General features: G+C 34.5%; 1 protein-coding gene across 6 annotated transcripts in view; it reads left to right on the top strand.

Moving 5' to 3' along the window:
* INPP4B (inositol polyphosphate-4-phosphatase type II B) overlaps positions 1-23,863 on the top strand; it is a 336,633-nt gene that overhangs the window by 157,838 nt on the left and 154,932 nt on the right. For all 6 annotated transcript variants that reach the window (XM_069492955.1, XM_069492951.1, XM_069492953.1 and 3 more), the window contains one exon: positions 8,607-8,754. In XM_069492955.1, the coding sequence (XP_069349056.1) occupies positions 8,607-8,754 (148 nt within the window). The remainder of the gene's footprint in view (positions 1-8,606; positions 8,755-23,863) is intronic.

Genomic DNA, 23,863 nt, shown 5'->3' with positions numbered 1-23,863 from the left:
AACTAAATGCTATTCATAAAATACATCTGTTCAAAATATAAAAGGGAATTTCACAGGTATAGAATATGTATGGCTTTGGCCCGAGTGTACCTTATCTTTTGTTCTACTTATCTATTTAAACTCAGCAACTTTGGAATTAATCCATTATATTCCCATGTGGTATATTTTTAAAAATCTGTGGGCAAAGGAAGCTATAGGCATTCTCCAGTCTTTATATTAATGTATTATATGGAACTTGCCAGTCTCGAGTGAGTTATGAAGTACTTACTGAGTGAGTGGGAGAGAATGTCGTATCTCATATCAGCTCCTCACTATTCTATTTACATCTCTAGAGGTTTCATTTATAAATCAGGTCATTCATTTATCTACTGTAAAACTGAGAAGAAAAAGCTTTTTCTCCTAAGGTCTCACCCTTTTCAGCGCTTGCATGTTGAATATGTATGTTGGGAGTCTGAGGAATTGAGGGTGGATGGAGAGAAAAAATGAGAAAAAGCGGGGAGGAATTTATAATTTCCTAAACAAGCTGTAAGTGCCTTAACTATATGGGAAAACAAGGTCCACTAGAAGACATAGTGAAGTATTGGATATGTGATGCTTTTAATTCAACTTTCTAATCATATAACTTATAAGATAAAGTTGTTAAAACAGTAGATGTAAACTCCTTAGTTATTTGCTCATTTATTTAAGCAAAATAGTACTAAGAAGGCTTAAAACTATTGATGTTTGATACTGGGAGTGAGGGGGGAGTAGGGGAATTTTGATTATAAGGAAGTGTTGATGGTCAAGTCTCTCACATGGCCGTGGAGTTGGGTGTTCCTGCTAAGTCACGTTAACTGAGGCACCATGTCTGCAACTGAACGGTAACAAAAGATCTCCTGTGGTATTGATAGAAGAGCACTGGACGGGCTTTCAGAAGAACTAGTGTCAAACCCTAGGTGTGTCAACCAGTAGTCACCAGTGTGACCCGGGAAGACAGTTCAGCTTCTTTGCATGTCACTTCTTTTAAAATGATCAGCTTGGCCTGAATAGTTTTTGACTTCCTTCTTGGCTTTCAGATGTTTGAAGTTGATCTAGCGTAGTCTAGCTTTTGCTTTTTTTTCCTTCTTTTTAGAAACATTTCATGAACATATTCAGTTTCATCAGTTTCACATGTAAAGTGTTTGTCATTGACACTTTCCTTTCTAGGAGTTATCCCTTACAGTTAAAAACCCTGACCAGAGATAAAACTTTTTAAAATTTTTGTAAAGACAATTGTCTCTAGATTTCTCAATTCTCCCAAACTTTTTGGTAAAATTATCATTCTACCTAGTACTTCAGCCCATGGACCCTTATATTATCATGCCCTGTCTAAGGACCTAATGGGCCCTGTCACAACATGTCCTATTAGTGTCCCAGTTTGAGTGAGTTTCCCCCTGTCAGCAAGCATCAGATATGATAGAGCATTTTCTTTTGTTGAATTCTATACTTCTTGAGTCATGAAATTATCCTTTATATTCTTTGCAGAACACTCTCATGCTACATATTAATGTGTTAATGTTAATTCACATTCAGAGAGGGTGTACCTGACAGCAGTGATTTCCGTGACTGTGAGAGCTGGAGTCTAAACACAGTTGAGGGGACTGTGCTATCCCATAAATATGCGCAGTTCGCCCTATTGGAAGAACTTAGTGGTGTCTGTACTTCTTATTTCACAGTTGAGGCATACCTGTTCTCAAAATAGGCCACCATAGCTTTGATTCTTTTACCCAAAATAGGGTTAAACCATCTACTATTTTTACTTTGCAGACTATGCTAGATTGTAAGCTACTTTTAAGAAAGAACATTGCTTTTCTTTTTTTCTATTCACAGTATACATTTTATTTTAACAAGCACTGAACCCTTAAATCTTATAAATTGAATTCCACATTATTTAGCATGCATCCTTTCCTGTTGATCTAATAAAAATCTCCCCTCATTTAGAACTTGGCCAATAATTTATTGATAAAATAATTTTTTTTCATTATTAAGGAACAGAAGTGTTCAGCCCTGCTATAAGTGTGCCTGAAATTTCAGGAGAAGCAGACAAGACAGCCAGTTCCCCCACATGACCCTTTAGATAAAGGCCATTCCCTAAGCTTAAGCACACATGCGCGCACACGCACAAATGGGGTTTTTCTTTCTTAAATCTCATGGGAAACAGGCTCTAAAAATTGAGGGACTTGAAGTCTAGATGTAGATATAATCCAATCACTGGCACCCTCTTAAAAAATGAAATGCCCAGAACTAACCTGACCTTGGGGTGGGCGTGGTCATCAGCCAGCCAGGCATCTTTCTGGTGATGTACAACATAAACATGTCCTGGGAGCAGAAGGTGGCTGGAGCAGCCGGAGCTCAGGAGGCCGGAGCGCAGGTGCAGAGATGGCTCAGAGTGGCGCTGCCTTCCTTACTCCTGAACACGCTGAGGATCTCTCATATTGGAATACAATTATGCTTTGTCAAATGGCAGACAACAGGTGCATCTAATTTGACTTTATGCTTCAGGAAACAGAAAATTGCATTGTTATTCTTTGCATGAGAGAGATGGTCAGATTTAATTATTTAGGTTTGGAACAAAAGAATTTATTACTTTCCTTAAAAATTACTAGCAAATTCTCATTGAAAAATTTTATTCTGCCTCATATGGCACCATAGATTTTAATTGCCTCTTGCAATACCACACAACTGAGCTAAATATTGAGATAACTTTCTCCTCTCTACCACCCCCATCCAAAGCAATGCATGATTCAAAATAGTTTTGAGGCTGTCAAAATTATTTATCTTTATAGTCATTCTGAGTCCTGATGAATTCCAGCCAAAAAGCAAATCCCTAGTTCCCCCCACCTTTTTTTTTTAACTCATGTGGTACTAAATCCACTACTTTGTCAAATGTCAGATGAAAATCATTTCTTATTAACAGAGATCTTTTCTCCATATAACTTAAATAGATTTTCCCCTTGTGCTTATAACTCTCTGATATATAAAATTTGCACTCATTTTGGCTTATAATATTGGCCCTTGATCCTTTTTACTTCCTCACTGGATTTATTTGTCCTTTGCTGTTTTAACAAATGTGATATGATCAATCCACCCTGTGGTTTTAGAATTTCTATATATTTTCATTACTGAGTGCTCACATATTTAGGTTGTTAGGCAGCTTCAAATGGAAGAGTGAATTTCACTATCTAATAATCAATGGAACCATCTCTTAAATGCCTCCAAATATTTCAATTGTTTTCATGTCATAAGTCCATTTATCTCCTCCCCTGTCCTGCTCAGATAAACTAGAAGAAAAATAATAAAGACAAGGAGATGAAATAGTCAAAAATTTAACATTTTGTGAAAGAATGTAAGGAGAGCTTTCAACTATGGTTAATCTCTCATTCTGATGTCTGTGCTCTTCCTTGAGATGGAGCTTTTAATTATGTCCTTTCCTCTTGCATTTTCCCCTCTCAATTTACATAATTGCTGCCATGCCTCTTTTCTTCATGGAGCAAGTAATGATGGGAAACATCTGCGTTTTTAAGGTCTAAGCTCCTTTCTGTGGAATGTTTGCATTTACTGGGCATTGGGCTCGGCTTGGGAGAAAAAAAGTGAGCAAGGGACACAGCACATTCCCCTCCCTTTCACAAAGCTCACACTCTCACGTGGACATGGACCACTAAACGGATTACTGTGGTACAGTTGGTTAAGAACCCTGACAGAGATGGGGTGTGAAGTGGAAAGGAGAGACACCTATAGGCAGCAAGGTGATGGAGGCTAAGGAAGGCTTCCTGGAGGAGGTGATAGCTGAGCTCAGTTGAGAGGATGATTATATGTGGTTAGGAAAGAGGGGACTTTCTGTGAGGCACAGGAAAGTCCTCGAGCAGAGAGGCATATTGGCAAGAAACAACTTGAGTACAGTGGACTACGGGTAGTCCCAGTTTGCTCAACAAGAAATGTGAGCCAGCTTCTAGCTTTTCTAGTTGTATCCTTTACTGCCAGAAACAGAATGGACAGAGTTAAAGCAAATCCTTTTTCTGACTGCCCAAAATCTAACATCCACATTCTACAGGAGTATATTCACCAACTGTCACCAATTGGAGACAAATATTACTTTTATGTTTTATTATGACATCTGTTATAGTTTTTCTTATCTTGGCTTTAATTTTCAGATGGAAGGCCAAGAGTTTGTAGGTTTGACTGGATTAAAGATATCTCTTTGCTGTATTTTCTGAACTCCTCTCATGTTTTTCTTACCTTCCCTTTTCTGTAGCCATGCTCATGATAGTGTTTCTGTGATCTCTGTTTAGGTTTTTCAGTTCTCGTCCAATCTTAAAAGAGCTAATTTACATTTATTATGTACATAAATCTAAGATATTTTCAAATACAAATGAGGGTATGTCAGTATCTTATTGGATTACAAAGACTTATTCTTAGTAAATATACTGGAGCATTTGAAGAACAGGCAATATAGGTACCTTCAGCTGAATAATTAAACAATTAAATGACTTCATAATGAAAACTACAGAATGAATGGATACTCTACAATAATCTGCAGTATATTAAAATAATGATTTTGTAAGGCCTGAAGCCAATGGAGTCAGATTCCTTTAAATATGTAACTTCTACCACATTTTGAAAACAAGAAAGTGTGTGAAGATAATCACAGATTAGCTTCCTCTGAAGAAATATATAAAATAAGCTGTCTGAGCTTTTTGATTATCTCCTGGACTCTGAATCCATATTTCTAAAATTCCTTGTCCAATCAACCCACTAATATCCTTAGCACACCTTTGTTTACAGAAACATAAAAGAGAAAACCATCGCTATGATATCTCTTTGTTTTATCTTTTCTGCCCCAGGTTGCTTAAAAAGCAGTCTTTTTTATATTTTATCTGTGTTGGCTTTGTTGAACATTTCCTTGGCATCCTTACTTTGGGTAATTCAGAATTGCAGCAGCTTGGCTTTCACAATTGCTGAATCCCATGAACAAGCAGGTGGCATGCTACCTTGTTAAATGTCTCTGTTACAGAGTCTGGGAGAAACAATATAGAAATTTGAGTTGTGCTGCAATTTCAAAGGGAAGAAAAAAGTCTGTTGTTTACTTTCTTTACTTTTGTTCTTCTCAGGGGGTGAACTCGTATCAGTCAAGATCTGGACAAGTTTAGAACTTTATCCTTATTAAGTCATCACAATACCATGCTGTGGTCCAAAATATTTCAGCAACTTTTCGCTTGGTAGAATCTGTCACATGATATTTTCAGAAATTGTTTTGGCAAAAGCAGGGGAAAAAAATGGGCATGTGAATACACACAGGGCTTTCTTTAAAAGGAACTTATTATGAGTGTTACATAGTTATTGTTATTGGTAGAAGTCTATTGTATGGTCAGAAAAGCATCTCCTACCTGAATAAACACTTGGCAACAGTGGAGAGCCAGAACTGGAAGTCATTTACACAGTCATCTGCTCATTTACACAGCTGGAGTGTGTGTGAGCAGAGTGTATATCTCTGCTATAGGGAAAAAAGCATTTTTAAAAAATTGGCAAAAGCATTTATATTTTGTGATCCATTGTTCAATATTTGATACATGGGTACCATGCCTTTCTTTTATTTGAGGATGACACAACCTCCCCACCATCAGCCCAGCAAGAATTTTGAGTTGAAAACATCTTTCTTGTGTTTTCTCTAACCAGTATGGCAAATCTGCATGGTAGTTAAAGTTCAGACCATATTTCTTCATTTTTAAAATCATGCTCCATTGTGCTATATTTTATGATCCACAGTAAGTGTTCTTGCTTAAGACGTAATAGGTGTTCAATAAGCAGCACTGCTGGATCAAACTGGGTTGCAAAGTGGATCCCACTATATCTGCATTGAGATCCTGATAAATATAATATTATATATGCAATTTAACATTAATGTTGGGAGATCTATGAGGCTCAAATGATCAGAACCAATAACATAAAAGTTAGAGAGGAGACATTATTGGGAATTTTTTCTTTGTATGATCAAGTTGTCTGATTTTTAAATTATTTGCCTCAAGTGTTTCCTTCAAAAATAGTAGCATTCCTATAGAGTCCTTGGATGATGTGTACTTGGTGGCCAGAAGAGTATTCTGGAGCTTATTAATCAAACCACCCTTGATTTCTGTTTGAGCTATTATAACAAGGGTTTGTATTTAGAACACATTGAAGAGCATTAAAATGAAAATAATAAAACCAAAAGTTGAAGTACTTGTTTTGGGATCAACAGAGAAAATGAAGAATTATCTGTTGTGACATAATTCATTCAAAATACAACTTTTCTAAAATATAATTATTGATGTATAATAGCAAGAAAAATCCAAGGATTTTTAACCATCCTTTGGGAGATACAAAGATTCTGTATAATCTTGGAAAAAAATAGAAATTAAAAAGCAGCACATATACTGAGTATAGACAAACCAAGTGATTGAATATTTACATATGTAACTAAGAAACAAGGACATTTCAGAGACTGAGATTCTGTCTTACCATAAGATGATGCATTCATATTCCTAATCATTTCAAATACTTTAGAATTCATGAGAGCCCATATTTGTTGTATGGACAGTATATCAAATTCAATATATACTTAAGAAAATTTTCCTACTATAGAGATGATAATAGAGGCAGTAGTAAAATTCTTATATCTTTGAAATATTGTCACTTTAAAAATGAATGAAATCTTGTATTTTCTTTCATTGACTGGCTGAGGTTTTATATTTCAGATTAAAGAAAATAAATATAATGAACTCCTTGTTTATATCTGTGATATAATCTAATTGACAAAGCTTAAAGATCGTGCTTATATTCAATAAAATAATCTTCCGGGGCATACAACTCTAAATTTTAAAATACAGTATTTCTCCAACATACTAGAAATAGTCTACTTTCTGTTGGCTTTCATTGGTGCTGTTGAAAAGGGAGCACTCTATTTCTTGGCAGGGGGGATGTAAGTGTGCTAGAAGATTTGAATGTGCTGATTGAAGAATGGTATGTTTGAAAACAAGGTTTCCAGTATGGTACCAATTTCGATAATGATAATATCCAGATTTTATCTTTGAGAATGGATGATTGAAGAGGTATGGATGACTAGATCCTCATTTCAATGTTCAGAAAGATATTATGTGTTTGCCCAAGTAGTGACTAAGATATGGTCATCTTATAGACCCTAAAAGTTTGAAAGGCATTTTTCCCTGCACATCGAGAAGACCTGGCCCACATACCACGCTCAGTATTATCTGAAGCCTTTCCTCCACTTCACTAACAATTGTTGTTTTTACTTTTTTTTTTTTTGAGACAGAGTGTTGCTTTGTTGCCCAGGCTAAAGTGAGTGCCGTGGCATCAGCCTAGCTCACAACAACCTCAAATTCCTGGGCTTAAGCAATCCTATTGCCTCAGCCTCCCGACTAGCTGGGACTACAGGCATGCGCCACCATGCCTGGCTAATTTTTTCTATATATATTTTAGTTGGCCAGATAATTTCTTTCTATTTTTAGTAGAGACAGGGTCTCGCTCTTGCTGAGGCTGGTCTCGAACTCCTGACCTCGAGCGATCCACCCGCCTCGGCCTCCCAGAGTGCTAGGATTACAAGCGTGAGCCACCATGCCTGACCCAACAGTTGTTTTTAATCAGCCTTATTGGTAAACTGGTGCCAACTAATCATAGGTTTTTGACTGGTGATTGACTTGATATTTTATTGCCCATAAAACTTTTATATTCTTGTAACAAAGGCATTCACTGCCTAGCGGCCATGTAAATAAACTTCTGACCTGAAATAGATGGATTGGAAGTGTGGTCTGAGTGCGAGCTTCACAGATAGGTATTAAGTATTACCTTAATATCTGACCTATATTCTTTTTCTGAGTCTTTTAAAATCCTTGGTTGCATGACCTTGTTACTTCTCCTCTAATCACTACCCACTCACCTTAAATACAATTTCTTCACAGTCTCCCTGCCTTGCCTCTGATAATATGTGGATTCAGGAAAATGTGTTATTTACTCATTGGCCCTTAAGTATATGGAATATATGAATTTTAATAGGTCTTCAGCTAGAAAAAAATGGACCTTTCTGAAATTTAAGAAATAAATAATTTTTAGTAGTAGGACCTTTTGCAATGTCTGAAATAACATGTCAGTTTGTCACCTACAATATAAGTAGGTAAAGTTGGCTAAAAGTGATCAGAAGAAATTCAGAAATAGATTTGTTCAGAGCATATATTATTCATATATGCTTATTTTTATCCATATTTATAGATACATATGTTTTATAAAAACTTCAGAAGAGCAAAGAATCAATAGGTAGTAAGTTAGAGAAACACAGTAGCCATACAAATTGCAGTTGAATGTATCATTTTTTTTTTAATTTAACAAAGGCTTTCTATCCCAGAAGGTACTGAAAAAGTAAGATGTAAAAATAAAATTCTTACAAATTCAAGTACACTAATAGATTCTAATAAAAGCAAAATTTTTGATCAGATATATAATTAGAATGCTACCTTGATTAATGAGTTTGTTAATGGAGCTTCACCTGATATGCGTTTGCTTCTAATTTAACTATTGCCATTTTATTTTTTCTTTTTTTCCAGTGTTAAAGAACCCGGTGTGTAAATTATATAGATTTCCCACATCTGACAATAAGTGGATGCGAATCCGAGAGCAGATGTCAGAGAGTGTACTTTCTTTTCATATTCCTAAGGAATTGATTTCCCTTCACATAAAAGAAGACTTGTGTAGGTAAGAGAAAATAATTTATTGTTGTGTCTCACATTATTTATTTCTATGTCATTTAAAAATTTTTTAATTGACAAATAAAAAATTATATCCATCTCATGTACAACATGTTGTTTTGAAATATGTATACATTGCAAAACGGCTAAATTGAGTTAGTTAACATATGCCTTACCTCAGGTACTTATAATTATTCATTTTTTTCTCTATAACATTTTTTCTTAAGGTATGATAATAACATAAAAATCTAAACCTGCACTGTCCACTGTGGTGACCACTAGGCCTATGTGGCTGTTGATCAGTTGAAATGTCACTAGTCCAGATTAAGATATTCTATAAGTGTAAGATACACACCAGATCTTGAATTCTTAGCACCCACATACATACACACAGAGATGATTTAATAATGGAAGGTTAAGATTTGGGATATATTGAGGTTAAATAAAATACGTTATTGAAGTTAATCTCACCTGCTTTTGCTTTTGTTTTTTACTTTTTAAATATGGCTACTAGAAAATTTAAAATTACATATGTGATTTTCATTTGTGGCTTGAGCTATATTCCTTGTGGGCAGCTTGGTATCTGGCCAATACCATGAGCTTTGACCTTATAATAATTCTTGTGTCTTTACCTCATCTGCTCATGGTTACTGTTTCTCTGTAAGGAATCCCTGTTTGATTCTTCTTTGGACTTCTCATTTGTAGCAAAGACTTGAGATATTTGTTGGTCTAAAAACTATTTGAGATGACTGACAAAATATGCTATGCTAATGGACAGTGTTGTACAAAAAATTACATCAGTTGCTATAATAAGGCAAAAGGATTTGAGAGCTGATTCAGTGATAAGAATATCTTGAACCATGACTAATCAAACAATTTGTTTCTCTGCCTTTCAAACAAACCTCTAATGACTTTGAAAATGCTGACTACTACCTTGTACTGAATGCTGTTAAGGCCCTAAATCTCACAAAATGAGCAACCTTTAAAATAGTTAACATTTTATATTTGCTAAAATATATAGCAGAATGTGAAATGTCCAGCAGTTTTATTTTTAGCTTATGTTCACATTAGTACACATAGTTATTTAATGATGTTCTCCTTTAGTAGACTCTAAAGCCTCCAAGGATTCCATGTTGAATGAAGCCAGTCAGGGCACCAGGGACAGGGCGGGTCAAATCTGGCAGGTATTAACAAAATTGGTTAGATAGAAATGACTGCACAAATACTGTATGTACAAGTGAAGAGAAAAGAAAAAAGAAAAGATAACAGATCCCAAATTTGGGGGGAAATCAGACATAAAACTGGATTATAAGAAAATGATCTGGACCTAGGGAAATAAAGATGGAAAGGGAGACAGAGAAGTGGATATTTAAGAGTAGTAGTAGAGTGAGAATAATGAGACCACGGAAATCAGACGAGTATTGACTCAGGCCAAGAGAAGCTGTAACATGTCCACAAATCTAAGTGGACTACATAAGAGCCAGCAGCAACAATGAGTTAATAAGCCAGTCTTCTGAAATGGGTTTGCAATTATTTTCCCTACCTAGAGCTAGTACTATGAGTAGACAATGGGCAAAACAAAGCCCCTGGAAATATAAAGCAAGCTTATATATCAGAGTAGAGGAGCATGGGGTTTAGATATTTGAGGTTATCATCCTCAACATGGTTGTATTCTAGACCAGTGGACACTAAGAACAAATCCTACTAGAGCCATGTAAAGATCATTTCTTACTGAAGGGTTGTTCTCACAGGGTTTATGTGCAATAAGGAAGGACTCTCAGTAGACCAGCATGAATTACAGGTGCCAGGCAGGACCTAGCACCTTCACTCAGCTAAAAAACACAGAAGAGAAGTTGCCAGATGAAGCAGATTTATGAAGTTTTACCCAATAAATGGCACCTGAATAGCTACATCTAACTTAGCCAATCATAAATTTCTAATTATGGTTAATCATAATTTACTTTATATTTTAAAATGGCTAGAAGAGAATGTTCCCAGCACAAAAAAAGGTAAATGTTTTAGGTAATAGATATCCCAATTACGCTGACTTTATCATTGTGCTTTGTATACACGTCTCAAAATATCACATGTACCCCAAAAGTATACACAGCCATGATATATCAGTAAAAAGTAAAAAATAAAATAAAATGCCAAAAAGACATAGAAAATGAAAAATAATGACATCATAAAACACTGAAGTCTATTAACATAATACCATATTATTATATAATATACTATTTTTAACATAATTAATTTTAGGCTAATATTTTGAGATTGAAAATCTTAGTTAGTGGACCATTAGTGCTATTTCATTAAAAAATACAACAAGCTAGTGAGAAAGTAAAGAGAAAGATCCCTACTGGTGCCCCCATCTGTCTTTTGTCATCAGTTTAGAAGCATCTCAAAGGATTTGAGGCTTTCTATTGCATATCTACTACATTTTTCCTCCACCTTTTCAATGATTGACACATATCTGCTACTTTTGAGTCCCCCATAGTGCTGTCTCCAACTCCTACCTCCACTACCACTCCCATTAATGTCCCTCTATCTCTATCCATTTTTTGATAGTAAATCCAAGCTGGAAATAGGAGGAAATTAGGAGAAAGAGACTATTAAGCTGTTGAATTTTTATAGGCATCGCCAGGGTCATTATCTTAACACATCAAAGTGTTGTTCACCTGCTCTGTTCTTATGCCTTTCCCTGTATCTCTTTTTTCCTGCATTTATTCATAGCAAAAAATTTGCTATCACATGGAAGGGGCTGGTGGGCAGTTTTGATGGAGACAGAAGAACGGTGTCTCCAAATACGAAGTTTCATTTCCAGAGACAGAAGTAGGAACTGGGATTGTTCGAAGAAGAAAATCACATTTTAATCCTATAAAACCAAACTGTATAAAGACCTGATAGATTCTGAAAATTGGCTAGGGACTGTGATATCTAAGCTGTATACTTTTGGCTGTTTTCAACACCTTTTCTGTATAAATCTCCCATTATTAGAATTTATTAAAAAAAAATTCAACAATGAATCTCTAAAATTTTATAAAGAAATAGAGATTTAAAAGAAATTCCTGAAGACTCAAAAGGGAAGTAGGACAATTTTGTAGGAAAATTTACCAGCTGTCTCAGTAGAGTTTCAGAAAATATTGTTATTATGAAACAGAATCAGAAATCCGTATGAAATTAACCATCTAAAGAAAAAAGCCAAGACAAAAAAGATAATAGAGGAAATAATGAAATTTTAAAATCGAGTAGTTAAATGAAATCTACAGATCCAGCAGAAAGGATTTGACATTTAGAAATTATTAATATATCAGTAATGTAGAAGACAAACATGGTAAGCTCTTACCAAAGCTAAACAAAGGTGAAAAAAATCAAACAGATGAAAGAGAAGATGTTAGATGTTCAGGTCAGAAAGGTGGAAATGACTAAATAATTTTAAGTGTTCTTAGGGAAGAATAGTGCAAAAGTTTGAAAGAAAACTGAAAAGTCACCGAGTCTACAGTTTTGTTTTGTCCTTTATGTGCTAAAATCAGGCTAGCCTTATATTTCTTTGTAGAACTCAATGGCAGAATCCAGTAGAACAATATCTCCTGATTTCTGAGAGAAAAGCCTGTGACCTCACATTATTATATAGGGTTAGGTTATAAATTTTTTATGAATGAAAGCAGACATACATATGCAGAAACTCAGAAAATGCCACCCACAAAACTTTCTTGAAAAATCTACTTGAAGATATATGCCATCCAACTGAGAAAATAGTTTAAATTAAGAATTATATGTATAATATAAATTAATATAATACAAATTAAATTACATTATAATATGAAATTAATATAACATAATGTAAAACAATAAATTAAGAATATAAGAGTGGGAAGTTGTCCTGCAAAATATCTTGAAACCTTTTTCTTGGTTGGGTGTAATCTCCAGCCAGGACAAAATTTTACTCCAGAGATTTTGTCCCAGCTGCTCTTCCACTAGTCTTCCTCAGATAGCAGAAAGTGCTGTAATTGCACCCACTTCCTGCCCAACCCCACGATGGTCTCTCTTACTTTGTTTAAGGAAAATGACAGGTGCCATAATATTGTCCTCTTTCAGTACTTGCAAACAGTACAAAACCTTTATTTATATGCTTGGAAATCTGTCCTGGGAGAATTAATAAACAAAAAGCTTGATGGTTTTTATCTTCAGAAAAAAAAAGTTGCCTGGGCAACTTTATATTATGGTCATTTGCATTAATAAGGAAACTAAATTACTGTTTTCTGAACTTTTAACATAAATATTAACTAAATTGTATTATTATATATTTTATGAAGAGTAATAAGCCAGCAAGTAGCAGGTATAAACTGTCACTAAGTCTCTTTCATATTCTGTTCTATGTGGGACCTGTGGGGAGATATAGAGAGAGAAAGAGAGAGAGAGAGAGAAACATACTTCAGAAATATTTCATGTTCCATTCCAGAACACTCCAATAAAGTGAATAATGCAATAAAGAGAGTCACATAAATGTTTTGGTTTCCCAGTGCATTTAAAAATTATGTTTATACTATACTGTAGTCTATTAATGTGTAATAGCATGATGTCTAAAAAAACAATGTGCATACCTTAATTAAAATACTTTATTTCTAACATGGTAACAATAATGTGAGCCTTCAGAAAGCCATAATCTTATTGCTGATGGAGGTTCTGGCCTCAATATTGATGGCTGCTGATCCATCAGGGTGGTGGTTGCTGAAGGTTGGAATTGCTGTAGCCATTTCTTAAAATAAGGCAACAATGAAGTTTGCTGCACAATTGACTTTTCCTTTCACAAAATATCTCTCTGTAGCATGTGTCTGATAGCATTTTACCCACAATAGAACTTCTTTCAAACTTGGAGTCACTCCTCTCAAACCTTGCCACTGCTTTATCAACTAATTTGATTTAATATAAATCTTGTGCTGTCACTTCAACAATGTTCACAGCATCTGCACCAGTAGTAGATTTCATCTCAGAAAACCACTTTCTTTGCTCATCCATAAGAAGCAACTCATCCATTAAAGTTTGATCATGAGTTGTGGCAATTTAGTTACATTTTCAGGTTCCGCTTCTCATTCTACTTCTCTTCCTACTTCTACCATGTGTGAAATTGCATCCTTCACTGCAGTCCTAAACCCCTTAAAGTCATCTATGAAGATTGAAATCAACTTTTTACAAACTCCTCCTAATGTTCATATTTTGACGTCCTCCTACGAAGCAGGAATATTCTTAATGGCTCCTAAAAGGTAAATCCTTTCTGGAAGGTTTTCAACTTCTGCCCAGATCCATCAGAGGAATCACTATGTAAGGCAGCTGTGGCCTTATGAAATGCATTTCTTAAATAATAAGACTTGAATGTCAAAATTACTCCTTGACCCGTGGGCTTCAGAATGGATATTGTGTTAGCAGTCATGGAAACAACATTAATCTCCTTGTACATTTCCATCAGAGCCCTTGGGTGACCAGGTGCATTGTCAATGAGCAGTAACATTTTGAAAGGAATCTTTCTGAGCAGTAGGTCTTAACAGTCAGCTTAGAACTGTCCTGTAAACAGATGTGCTATCATTCAGACTTTGTTGTTCCATTTCTAGAGCACTGGCAGAGTAGATTTAGCATAATTCTTAGGGGCCCTTGGATTTTCAGAATGGTAAATGAGCATTGGCTTCAATTTAAAAGTCACCAGCTGAATTAGCCCCTAACAAAAGAGTCAGCTTGTCTTTTGAAGCTTTGAAGGTAGGCATTGATTTCTCTTCTCTAGCTGTGAAAGTCCTAGATGGCATCTTCTTCTAATATAAGGCTATTTCATCTACATGAGGACTCTGCTGTTTAATGTAGCCACCTTCAATTATCTTAGCTCAATCTTTTAGATTACTTGCTGCAGCTTCTACATCAGCACTTGCTGCTTCACCTTGCACTTTTATGTTATGGAGATGGTTTCTTTCTTTAAACCTCATGAACCAACCTCTGTTAGTGTCTAACTTTTCTTCTGTAGCTTCCTCACATCTGTCAGTCTTTGTGGATTTAGAGAGTTAAGACCTTATTCTAGATTAGCCTTTTGGTTAAGGGAATGTTGTGGCTGGTTTGATCTTCTATTATGACCACTAAAACTTTCTCCATATCAGCAATAAGGCTGTTTCACTTTCTTATCATTCATGTGTTCACTGGAGTAGCACTTTAAATTTCTTTCCAGAACTTTTCCTTTGCATTCACAACTTGACTAACTGTTTGACACAAAAGGCCTAGCTTTTGGCTTATCTGGGCTGTTGACATGCCTTCCTCACTAAAATAAATCATTTCTAGCTTTTGATTTAAAGTGAGAGATGTGTGACTCTTCCTTTGAACACTCAGAGGCCATTGTAAGGTTATTAATTGGCCTAATTTCAATACTGTTATGTCTCAGGAAATAAAGAGGCCGGAGGAGAGGAAGAGAGATGGGGGGAACAGGGGAAACAGCTGATGAGTAGAGCTATCAGAACACACACATCTATTGACTTAAGTAGGCAGGCTTCTATGGGTGTGGTTCTCGGTGGCCCAAAACAATTGCCATAGTAACAACGAAGGTCACTGATCACAGATCACTATAGCAAATATAATAACAATAAAAACACTTGAAATCTTGCAAGAATTACCAAAATGTGATACAAGAGACAGGAAGTGAGCACATGCTGTTGGAAAAATGGCACCAATAAACTTGCTTAACTCAGGGTTGCCACAAACCTTCAATTTGTACAAAATACATTATCTGTGAAGTACAATAAAGCTAAGCACCATAAAACAAAGTATGCCTGTATGTGTGTGTGTATATGTACATATATACGATTTTTAATGAAAATTCAGTAAATACAGTATGAACTTAGTCATGGCTCCCATCAGGAGTCAGCAAAAAGCTTTTTCTTAAAGGGCCAGATGAGTAAATATTTTTGTCTCTGCAAGGGATATGATCTCTGTCCTACTACTTAGCTCTGCCATTGTAGCACAAAAGCAGTCATAGACAGTGTTTGAATGAACAATTGTAGCTGTATTTCAACAAACTTTATTGACAAAAAGCAAACTTTTCTTCTTAATTACCAAGATGATGCATTTGCAAGCATAGTCAATCCTCGACTTCTATGAAGTCAGGATTTTGAAAATCCTATACTTTCTTTCATGATAAAGGGACTCTCTCACTTCCCCTTTTCACACTGGTTTTGAACTTTTCTATAAGCTGATCACTAAATAGCATCAAAAATTAAAAAGACTGCTATGATATCAGTCTTACAAGGTCACAGATAGAGGTTTCCTAAAGTTTGACTATGGATTTAATTGTGAAGGAAAATAGCAGTTAAGGAATAGAATTAAGGGAATGTTACGGGTGTGTACGTGTGTGTGTGTGTGTGTGTGTGTGTATGTGTGTGTGTATATATATAATATGTATTTATATATATATAGTAATAACTGTCTTAAAGACAAGATATTATTAGTGATTTCATAATGTTTTTTTGAATGCAGTGAGAATGAAATTTCACTCATAACATTCCAGTATATTATTAACTTTCACACATCTCAAGTTGGTATATACTTGACAGAATAAGTCAGTGTGAGTTTGCAGGGACCATGTGTGTGCACTCTTTGCTTGTTTGTACAAAGCATACACGTAAGTGTAAATAAGGAAAACATTATCCTTTGCAGCCAGTCCTGACATCAAGTGTAACTGCTGGCAGGGACATAGCAGTACAGCAGCTGCTTCCCCGTCACTTGCACACAGTGCCTGTCCTTGCCTGCAGCTGCCATCTGAAAGCACTCTTGCTATTAGTCTCTTGGTCTCAAAGTGTGACATTTGGGCTCAACGTGAACTGCTTTTATTGAATTTGAGATTGTACATACACAAAGTCTTAGGGTTGTGATAGACTTTAAATCCTTTGGGGGCTTCCTCCAATTGGCCTAAGCATTAACACCTTCTGAGTTCAAGTTTAGATACATAGTAGCTTTTGAATTGCCAGTGAAGTGTTCTTATAACACTACATTTTTTACATTCTGCCTTAGTTCCAAAACATTCACAAGCAGGAAATCTTAGACATTACTCAAATTATGTTTACTGCTGTGAAGAAAAGCTCATATTGTGCTTAGTAATTTCCTGATTCTTTGCTCCTAGAGCCATAGCTTAGAAATATATAAAATATATGTTGAATTTTTACTATAAAAATAATACATCCTCACTATAGAAAATAGTAAAAATGGAGAATATATAAAAAAGCAAAAGTAAAATCACTCTAAATCCACCACCGAGAAGGAAAATGGTGTCTTCGTTGTTTCCATCTCCTCTCGTCTTCGTAAGCATCACTGTGGTGAGCAGAATTTTGCCAGCCTGACCATCACTCCCTGGTATCATGCTTAATGTTTCCACGTCTGAGTTGTATTCTGAATACATCTGTGATTCTACTATAGGATGTTAAATAAAAATGTAGGATACTAATCAGTTAAAAATATTTTATCTTAATTTTAATTGATACACTTAAAAAGACTAGAAGGAAGTATACAAACATAATAACAATAGTTGGTTCTGGGTGGTGAATTTAGAATGGTAGTTTGCTTTTCAGCAAGATAAAACTAATATTCTAACGCTTACAAGTAATATAAGATACTTAGACTTGCCAGTTAACAGTCCCTTGGTTTTTTCTAGTATAAACAGCTTACTTTCAACCTAAATATCAAAGTCTATTCGAAATTTGGCTTCCCCTCAGCCTTGGTTTAAAAAAGTTTGGATGACTATTTTTTTTTAGAAAAATCACTTGTCTTTTGGAATTTTACTTTCCCCCTTCCCTACCCCAAGAATATATATAGGTAAATGAGGCAGGCTTTCTGTGTCTTCGTAGCATCAGGGACAAAACGCTTCTTGGTTCCTGGCAATATACTTTGGATACCTTTCAGTTTCCACTATGGGATGACTGGTAATCACTGAGATGCCATGGACTTTATCTGGGTTTTGGGGCAATATCCTGGCATTGCTATTGGTGTTCCTTTGCCTCTGATCTTGAAGTGCCTAGCCGTGGTAGTATCTTGGTCCTCATCATATACCTCTACCAAAACAGTGGCATTTTCAGCACTTCCACAAGCCCTCAATAAGATATGTGTAATCTTTTAGATTTCTGATACACCATACAATGGCCTTGGGGGAGAAAACGCAATATGCATCTATCTGTCATCTTTTCTCCATCAGTTCCATGGCATGGCTTATACACCATGTTGAATAAGGCATCATTGTCAAGGCTGCAGTTCATGGAGTTCTGTATATACTCCTATATGCTTGTTGAAAATTATACCGTACTGCACATATCATTTTGTAACTTCACTTTCTCCTCTATATCGTGAATATTTTCAAGGCTTCACAAATGTTTTCCTAAAGTATGGTTTGTAATAATTACATGATGTTCTGTCATAGAGCTGTTCAATAAGAACAATATAAATTGTTTAAATGTATATATATAATAAATTTATATATAATATAAATAATTTTAATGTAAAAATCTCATAAATACATATTTTTATATATCTTCAGTATGTTTTAGGTTTAATTACCGGAAGTAAAATTGCAGACAAAGTGCACGTGTGTCTTTAGGACTTGGTGTCATATTTTCAATTTGCCTCCAGAAAATTTGCATCAGTTTCACTTCCATTAATTGCGTAGGCAAAACTGCAACTTTAGTTTTTTAGCCTGTATTTTTTGATTACCTGTGTGGTTGAACATTTACCTATATTTTTGTTACAAATACACATACACACCTATGTGGAAACTGAGATATGTAACTAGATGTGGTGGCGTGCATCTATAGTCCCAGCTACTCAGGAGGTTGAGGTGGGAGGATTATCTGATCCCAGGAGTTCGAGGCTGCAGTGAGCTATGATGATGCCACTGCATTCCAGCCTGGGCAACAGAGCAAGGCCCTATCTCTAAAAGATTAAAAAATTAAAAAAAAGAAACTGAGATATTCATATTTTTCCTTTTGATTTGCAAGATGCTTATATATTTGGTATATATTCAGTATATATTTTATGATATATATTTTTCAAATATTCCTAATTTTTTATTTTAAATTTTATTATTTTTATTGTAAAATTTCATGTATGTCTTTTCCATGGTGCTTAGTTTGTCTCTGTTTATTTTACATTTTAAAATTTAATTATCTGAAATTAGTTAACATGTTATAAAATGAGATACCCGATTACCCACATTTCTGAAAATTTAGTCAATTTTCATTTCTTTCTCACCTGCTTATGATACTGCCAAGCTTCCATGACTCCCCACTGTCAGCACCATAGTAATTAAGAAAATTAAACAGTGACAGCAACAATAACAAAATTACTTTTGAAGGAACTGATATCTTTGGACTATTCACTCTTTACATTCAGGAATATGGTCTGCTCTCGACTTCTTTTATATATACAAATACACTTTTATAGTTTTCTTCATTTAGTTTTTGTATATTTCTTATAAGATTTAATATATATAATTTTTATTGGTCTTTTTTAAAATAATTTTTATGGATTTATTAATTCTACTCTTCCTATTGTCTCAATCAAATCAATTATTTCTTCTTTTGTCTTTATTGGCCTTCGTTTTTTTTTTTTTCTGAACAGACTTCTTGCATGGACTGCATGCTGCTTTTATGTCTATTCTGTCTATTTAAATGATGAAACTATTAAAAAACTATGAATTTGTGATGAATAGATCTTATATCACATACATAAATCCAGACATGTATGTTGTCATTTTTAGTATTTTTGAAAGTCTTTAATATCAGTTTTGTTTCATTCTTGACCAAATGTTACTTAGAAAATTTTATTCGTTAAAGATGTAAGAGGACTTGTTTTAGTTTTTTGTTTTTTTTCTTCCTTGGTTTAAACTTTTTAAGTACTTTCTGGCTTTATATTTAGATTTTTTGTAATGTACTGTATAATTTTTTCAAATGCTTTATGAACACATGAAAATAAATGGCATTCTATATCTGAGATGTAGAAAGCTGTAATAATTTTTATTAACTTAAAATTATCATTGTCACTGTTTTACTTGTATTCTCATTGTTCTTTCTCAGTCTCTCTTTTTTTGTTATTTGATTCATCAAATGTTAAAAGAGCTATATGATAAAATCTCCCAATGACAGATTTGTCATGAAATCCAATAAACAAGGTTAATTCTTCATATTTTTGGCCTCTCAGCAGTATTCTGCTGCTGCTCCGACAGTCTTCCATCAGCTGCTGTGGCTTCCTGGTAGCCAGTGGACCCTCCCCTGCCATGCTTTCTATGTCTCTATCGTAGGCTCTTCTTTTTCTATCCATCCCTTGCAGGCTGGTGTTTCTTCATGCTTTGTTCTAAATCTCCTAGCTCTCTCACTGTATTTGTTCTTCTCATCAGTAACCTCTACTCCTTTGGAGTCCATCCTCATTTACATGCAATTGTTTTCTAAATTCTCCAACTCTCACTTTTGTCTTCTGAGTTCCAGATATCTCTACCCAATTGCCTGCATCTTGCAGTTACCTCAGACTCAACATGTCTAAAGCTTAACTCATCTCTCCTTTCAAAATCATTCTTCATCAATTAGTTCCTATTTCAGTCAACAATACTAGCCTCTGCTCACCCAGCAGTTCAGTGCAGAAATGTAGAAGGTATCCTTTTGTCTTATCTCACTACATTGACCCACCTTCAACTTCAAGCATCAATTTCTGACCATTCTAATTCCACAATTTCTCCCAGATCCATTTAATTTTTATATCATGGTCCCCCTGCTCTAATTAAACCACCTGAGATAGTGCAAGAGTTGACTAATGGTTCTTCTGCCTACAATTTTATTTTTTTTCCAAAATTCATGACTCATGTTTCAGGCTCACACAATCTAATTGAAAATATCATAAAATGCAGAAGTGCAGTAGGAGTTTTCTGGAGACAGTATTGTTATTTAACCTCTTGAGAAATTATACTGGAATTATGGGAGGGGAAGAGAGGCAAATAGTTCTGTTTACAAATACTCAGCATACCATCTTCTTTTTGAGAAGTTTCATAAATTTTTCCACAATCATGATACATAGGGATTTGGTATTGAAAAGCAAACTACTTCTTTGATCTAGCATAATTGAGGGATAGGGGAAATGGCAACTGGTTTATTACGGAGTAATTGCAGTGAAAAGAAGAGAGTGACATGTTGAGAACAGCTCAGAGATCCTATTTATATTTAAAGTTTTTGTGTGTTTATATTTATTTGTGAGTGTGTTTGCTTGTGTTTATAGTGCTTTAAGCTTTACAGTCCTTCAAGCTTGGGTTGAGTGCAGACAAGTTATGTAGGTCTTGCCAAACTACCACCAGTAAAATTTTTACAGTTTGTTTTAATGTTGCCATATATTTTGTTTATGTTGAGTATTTTCTTCAAATTTTGTACTATTTCAAAGGTTTTCTGTACTCAGTCTACATTGAAATATGTTAGTTACTAGACAAAATGATGGTACCTGTATAACTTAAGCACAATGACAGCTAAAAATGTGGTATTATATTATGGTATGCACATGTATATGTTTAGATTAGAGATTCTGGTTGCCATATAGTATTGGCTTTATCAAAAAAGTATACATTTCTAAGTCCATAAAAGGTACAAAGTGTTTTAAGGAAGCACCTAGAAATATTTCAGTGAAAATGAACCTTATTATCAATAATTCTTCCCCAGGAAAAAATTAATTTCATTTATATCACATTTTATTTTTCTCTTTTTCTCCTGCTTCCTTCCATTTTTAGACACAGTTTTTATCATTAAAAACATTAATTTTTATCATTAAGGGATGAAGAGGGGGAGAAAATTTCTAGCGTATACTGTTGGGAGTTTAGAGGAAAGAATAAGAATATTTCATATTCTTAACTTGAAGCCTTTTTAAAATTCCATATAAAACAGATAGATATATTTGTGTGTATTATGCAAAAGGAAAAATCTTATAAACAAAATATATTAAAAAATGAACCAAATACTTTAGTATAAAGTATGGTAGAGTTTGGGAGATACAAACTTTAAAGTTTTATGGGCCACTTCTTTGAAGGAATATACATGCTTTGTCTTGTATATCACAATCTTAAAATATTGAGCATATACTAGACTCATGGTGAGAAAATATTTTGTGTCAATGATAATCATGTATATTTTGTTCATCACTAAATATTTCAAATATTCTATATTTTAGAACTATGACAATTATATCTATATAGATATGTATCTGTATCCTAAATCTATTTTTCAAACATATTAATAGTATATTATTATACATGAAAAAAATGGCCAGTAAGATTTTTTTAAATCCCAGCTTTGACATCATAGTTGCCACACAAGAGAATATGTTAGAGAGACATATTCTACACATTTACTTAAATATTTTCCTGTACTATTGAATTGGTTTTCTAAGCAGAATAGCTATTCCAAGAGACAGAAGATATTTAATTTTCTGACTTTGTACCTTATCTTAAAGCATTTTTGTGGTTATCATTTAATATACGGTTCTTTCTTTAAAATAAATATTTTGAAATATTTATTTCAAGATGACAGCACTTCAAGAACTCCTTTTAAAAATATTTAAAGTATATGTTAAAAATTATACAGTCAGGTATAGCCAGGTAAATTCTATTTCAAAAACATCCTCCCTATGCAAAAAGATATACAGTAGGATTTTAGTGTATAGTGACTTAGCCTACCCATTTAACATGATTCGACATTCTAAGATGTGGTTTTTGTACTTTTTTCAAAATCTAGTTATTACCAGACAGAGTTTTCCCTTCCCCTGACCTATAAGGCAAGCATGATCTTATGTCTAATTTTCCAGCTTCATCTTAGTCCTTGTTTTCTTTGGCATGGCTAAAGCACATGCCTTTTGGGATGTCTGTTGACATTTGAATACTTGGATAAAACAAAGGCACACTGAAAATCTTTACTGACTTAAAAAAACATTGATTAGTGGGAAAAGCAATAGGGAGCCAGCTACTCTGTGTAATCTCACATATATCAAATAAACCTCATAGATGTTTTTGTAGTTTTCTGTCTCTTTCTCTGTTTCTCTTTGTGTTTCTCTCTCTCTCTCTCTCTCTCTCTCTCTCTCGTTTGCTGTCTCTGAGAGTTTTAAGCATCTGAAAAGATGCATAAAAAATGTAACATCAGGACTCTACTGTTGACTCATACCTGATTAATGTTATTTTTTCTATTCATTTTTTTCTTTATGCAGTATTGTTGCACAATAAGAATACCATGTGGTACGGTGTTTGTCACGTAAAGTGAATTTGCTCTACCAACTCCTAGTATTGAGGCAGATGCTGTGTGCTGTTAAGTTCATTGTTATGGATTCTTGGTATCATTTAATGAGAGATCCTGCAGAGCACTTAGTATCACACTGGCAGTAGGAATATGCATTTTATTTTACTTTTGGGGTATTAAAATATCCTCACAGGAAAGAAGAATGCAAAACTCGTTCAGAAGCACACTTCTTTCTATTGTGCCAAAATTCTTTGTTTCAAATGGATCGAGTAGGGGAGAGTGTGTTGTAATGATAAAAGCACAGAATTGGAATCCTTATAGACCTCAGCTCAGAATCTATATCTACCACATACTACACACTTAAAATTTATAGAAAATTACTTAATCTCTTAATTTCCTGATTTTTTAAAATACTTTTTTGATTATAACATCATCATTTATCTTTCAGGGCTACTGTAGTAATTAAATGAGCAACCATGAGAGTTTAGCACTAAGATTATAAGGTTTAGGGGGTGGTGTGTGTGTGTATGTGTGTGGTACAGCCCTAGGTTTGAAACTTGTCTCCACCAACCCCAGTTAATAGCTATGTGACACGGCATAATTTACCTAACTGCTCTAATCTTTCATTTCCTCAACTTTAAAAAAAGGGACTAAATAATACATACACATGGTTATTGTGAGATTTAAAATGAACTATTGAGGAAAAACATCTGGTGCATAGACATATATACCTTTAATATGTGGAAACCATTTATGTAAAGAATCATGTACACAGTAAACACTCAATATATCAGAGCTATTATTATTGTCATTTCTCATGTCAGCTGAGAGCCGGTAGCATCTGAG

This window comes from Eulemur rufifrons, chromosome 18 (assembly GCF_041146395.1).
Source record: "Eulemur rufifrons isolate Redbay chromosome 18, OSU_ERuf_1, whole genome shotgun sequence".
In the NCBI taxonomy this organism is placed as follows: domain Eukaryota; kingdom Metazoa; phylum Chordata; class Mammalia; order Primates; family Lemuridae; genus Eulemur; species Eulemur rufifrons.
The sequence above is the reverse complement of the archived record's forward strand: the minus strand, read 5'-3'. Positions and strand labels throughout refer to the sequence as shown.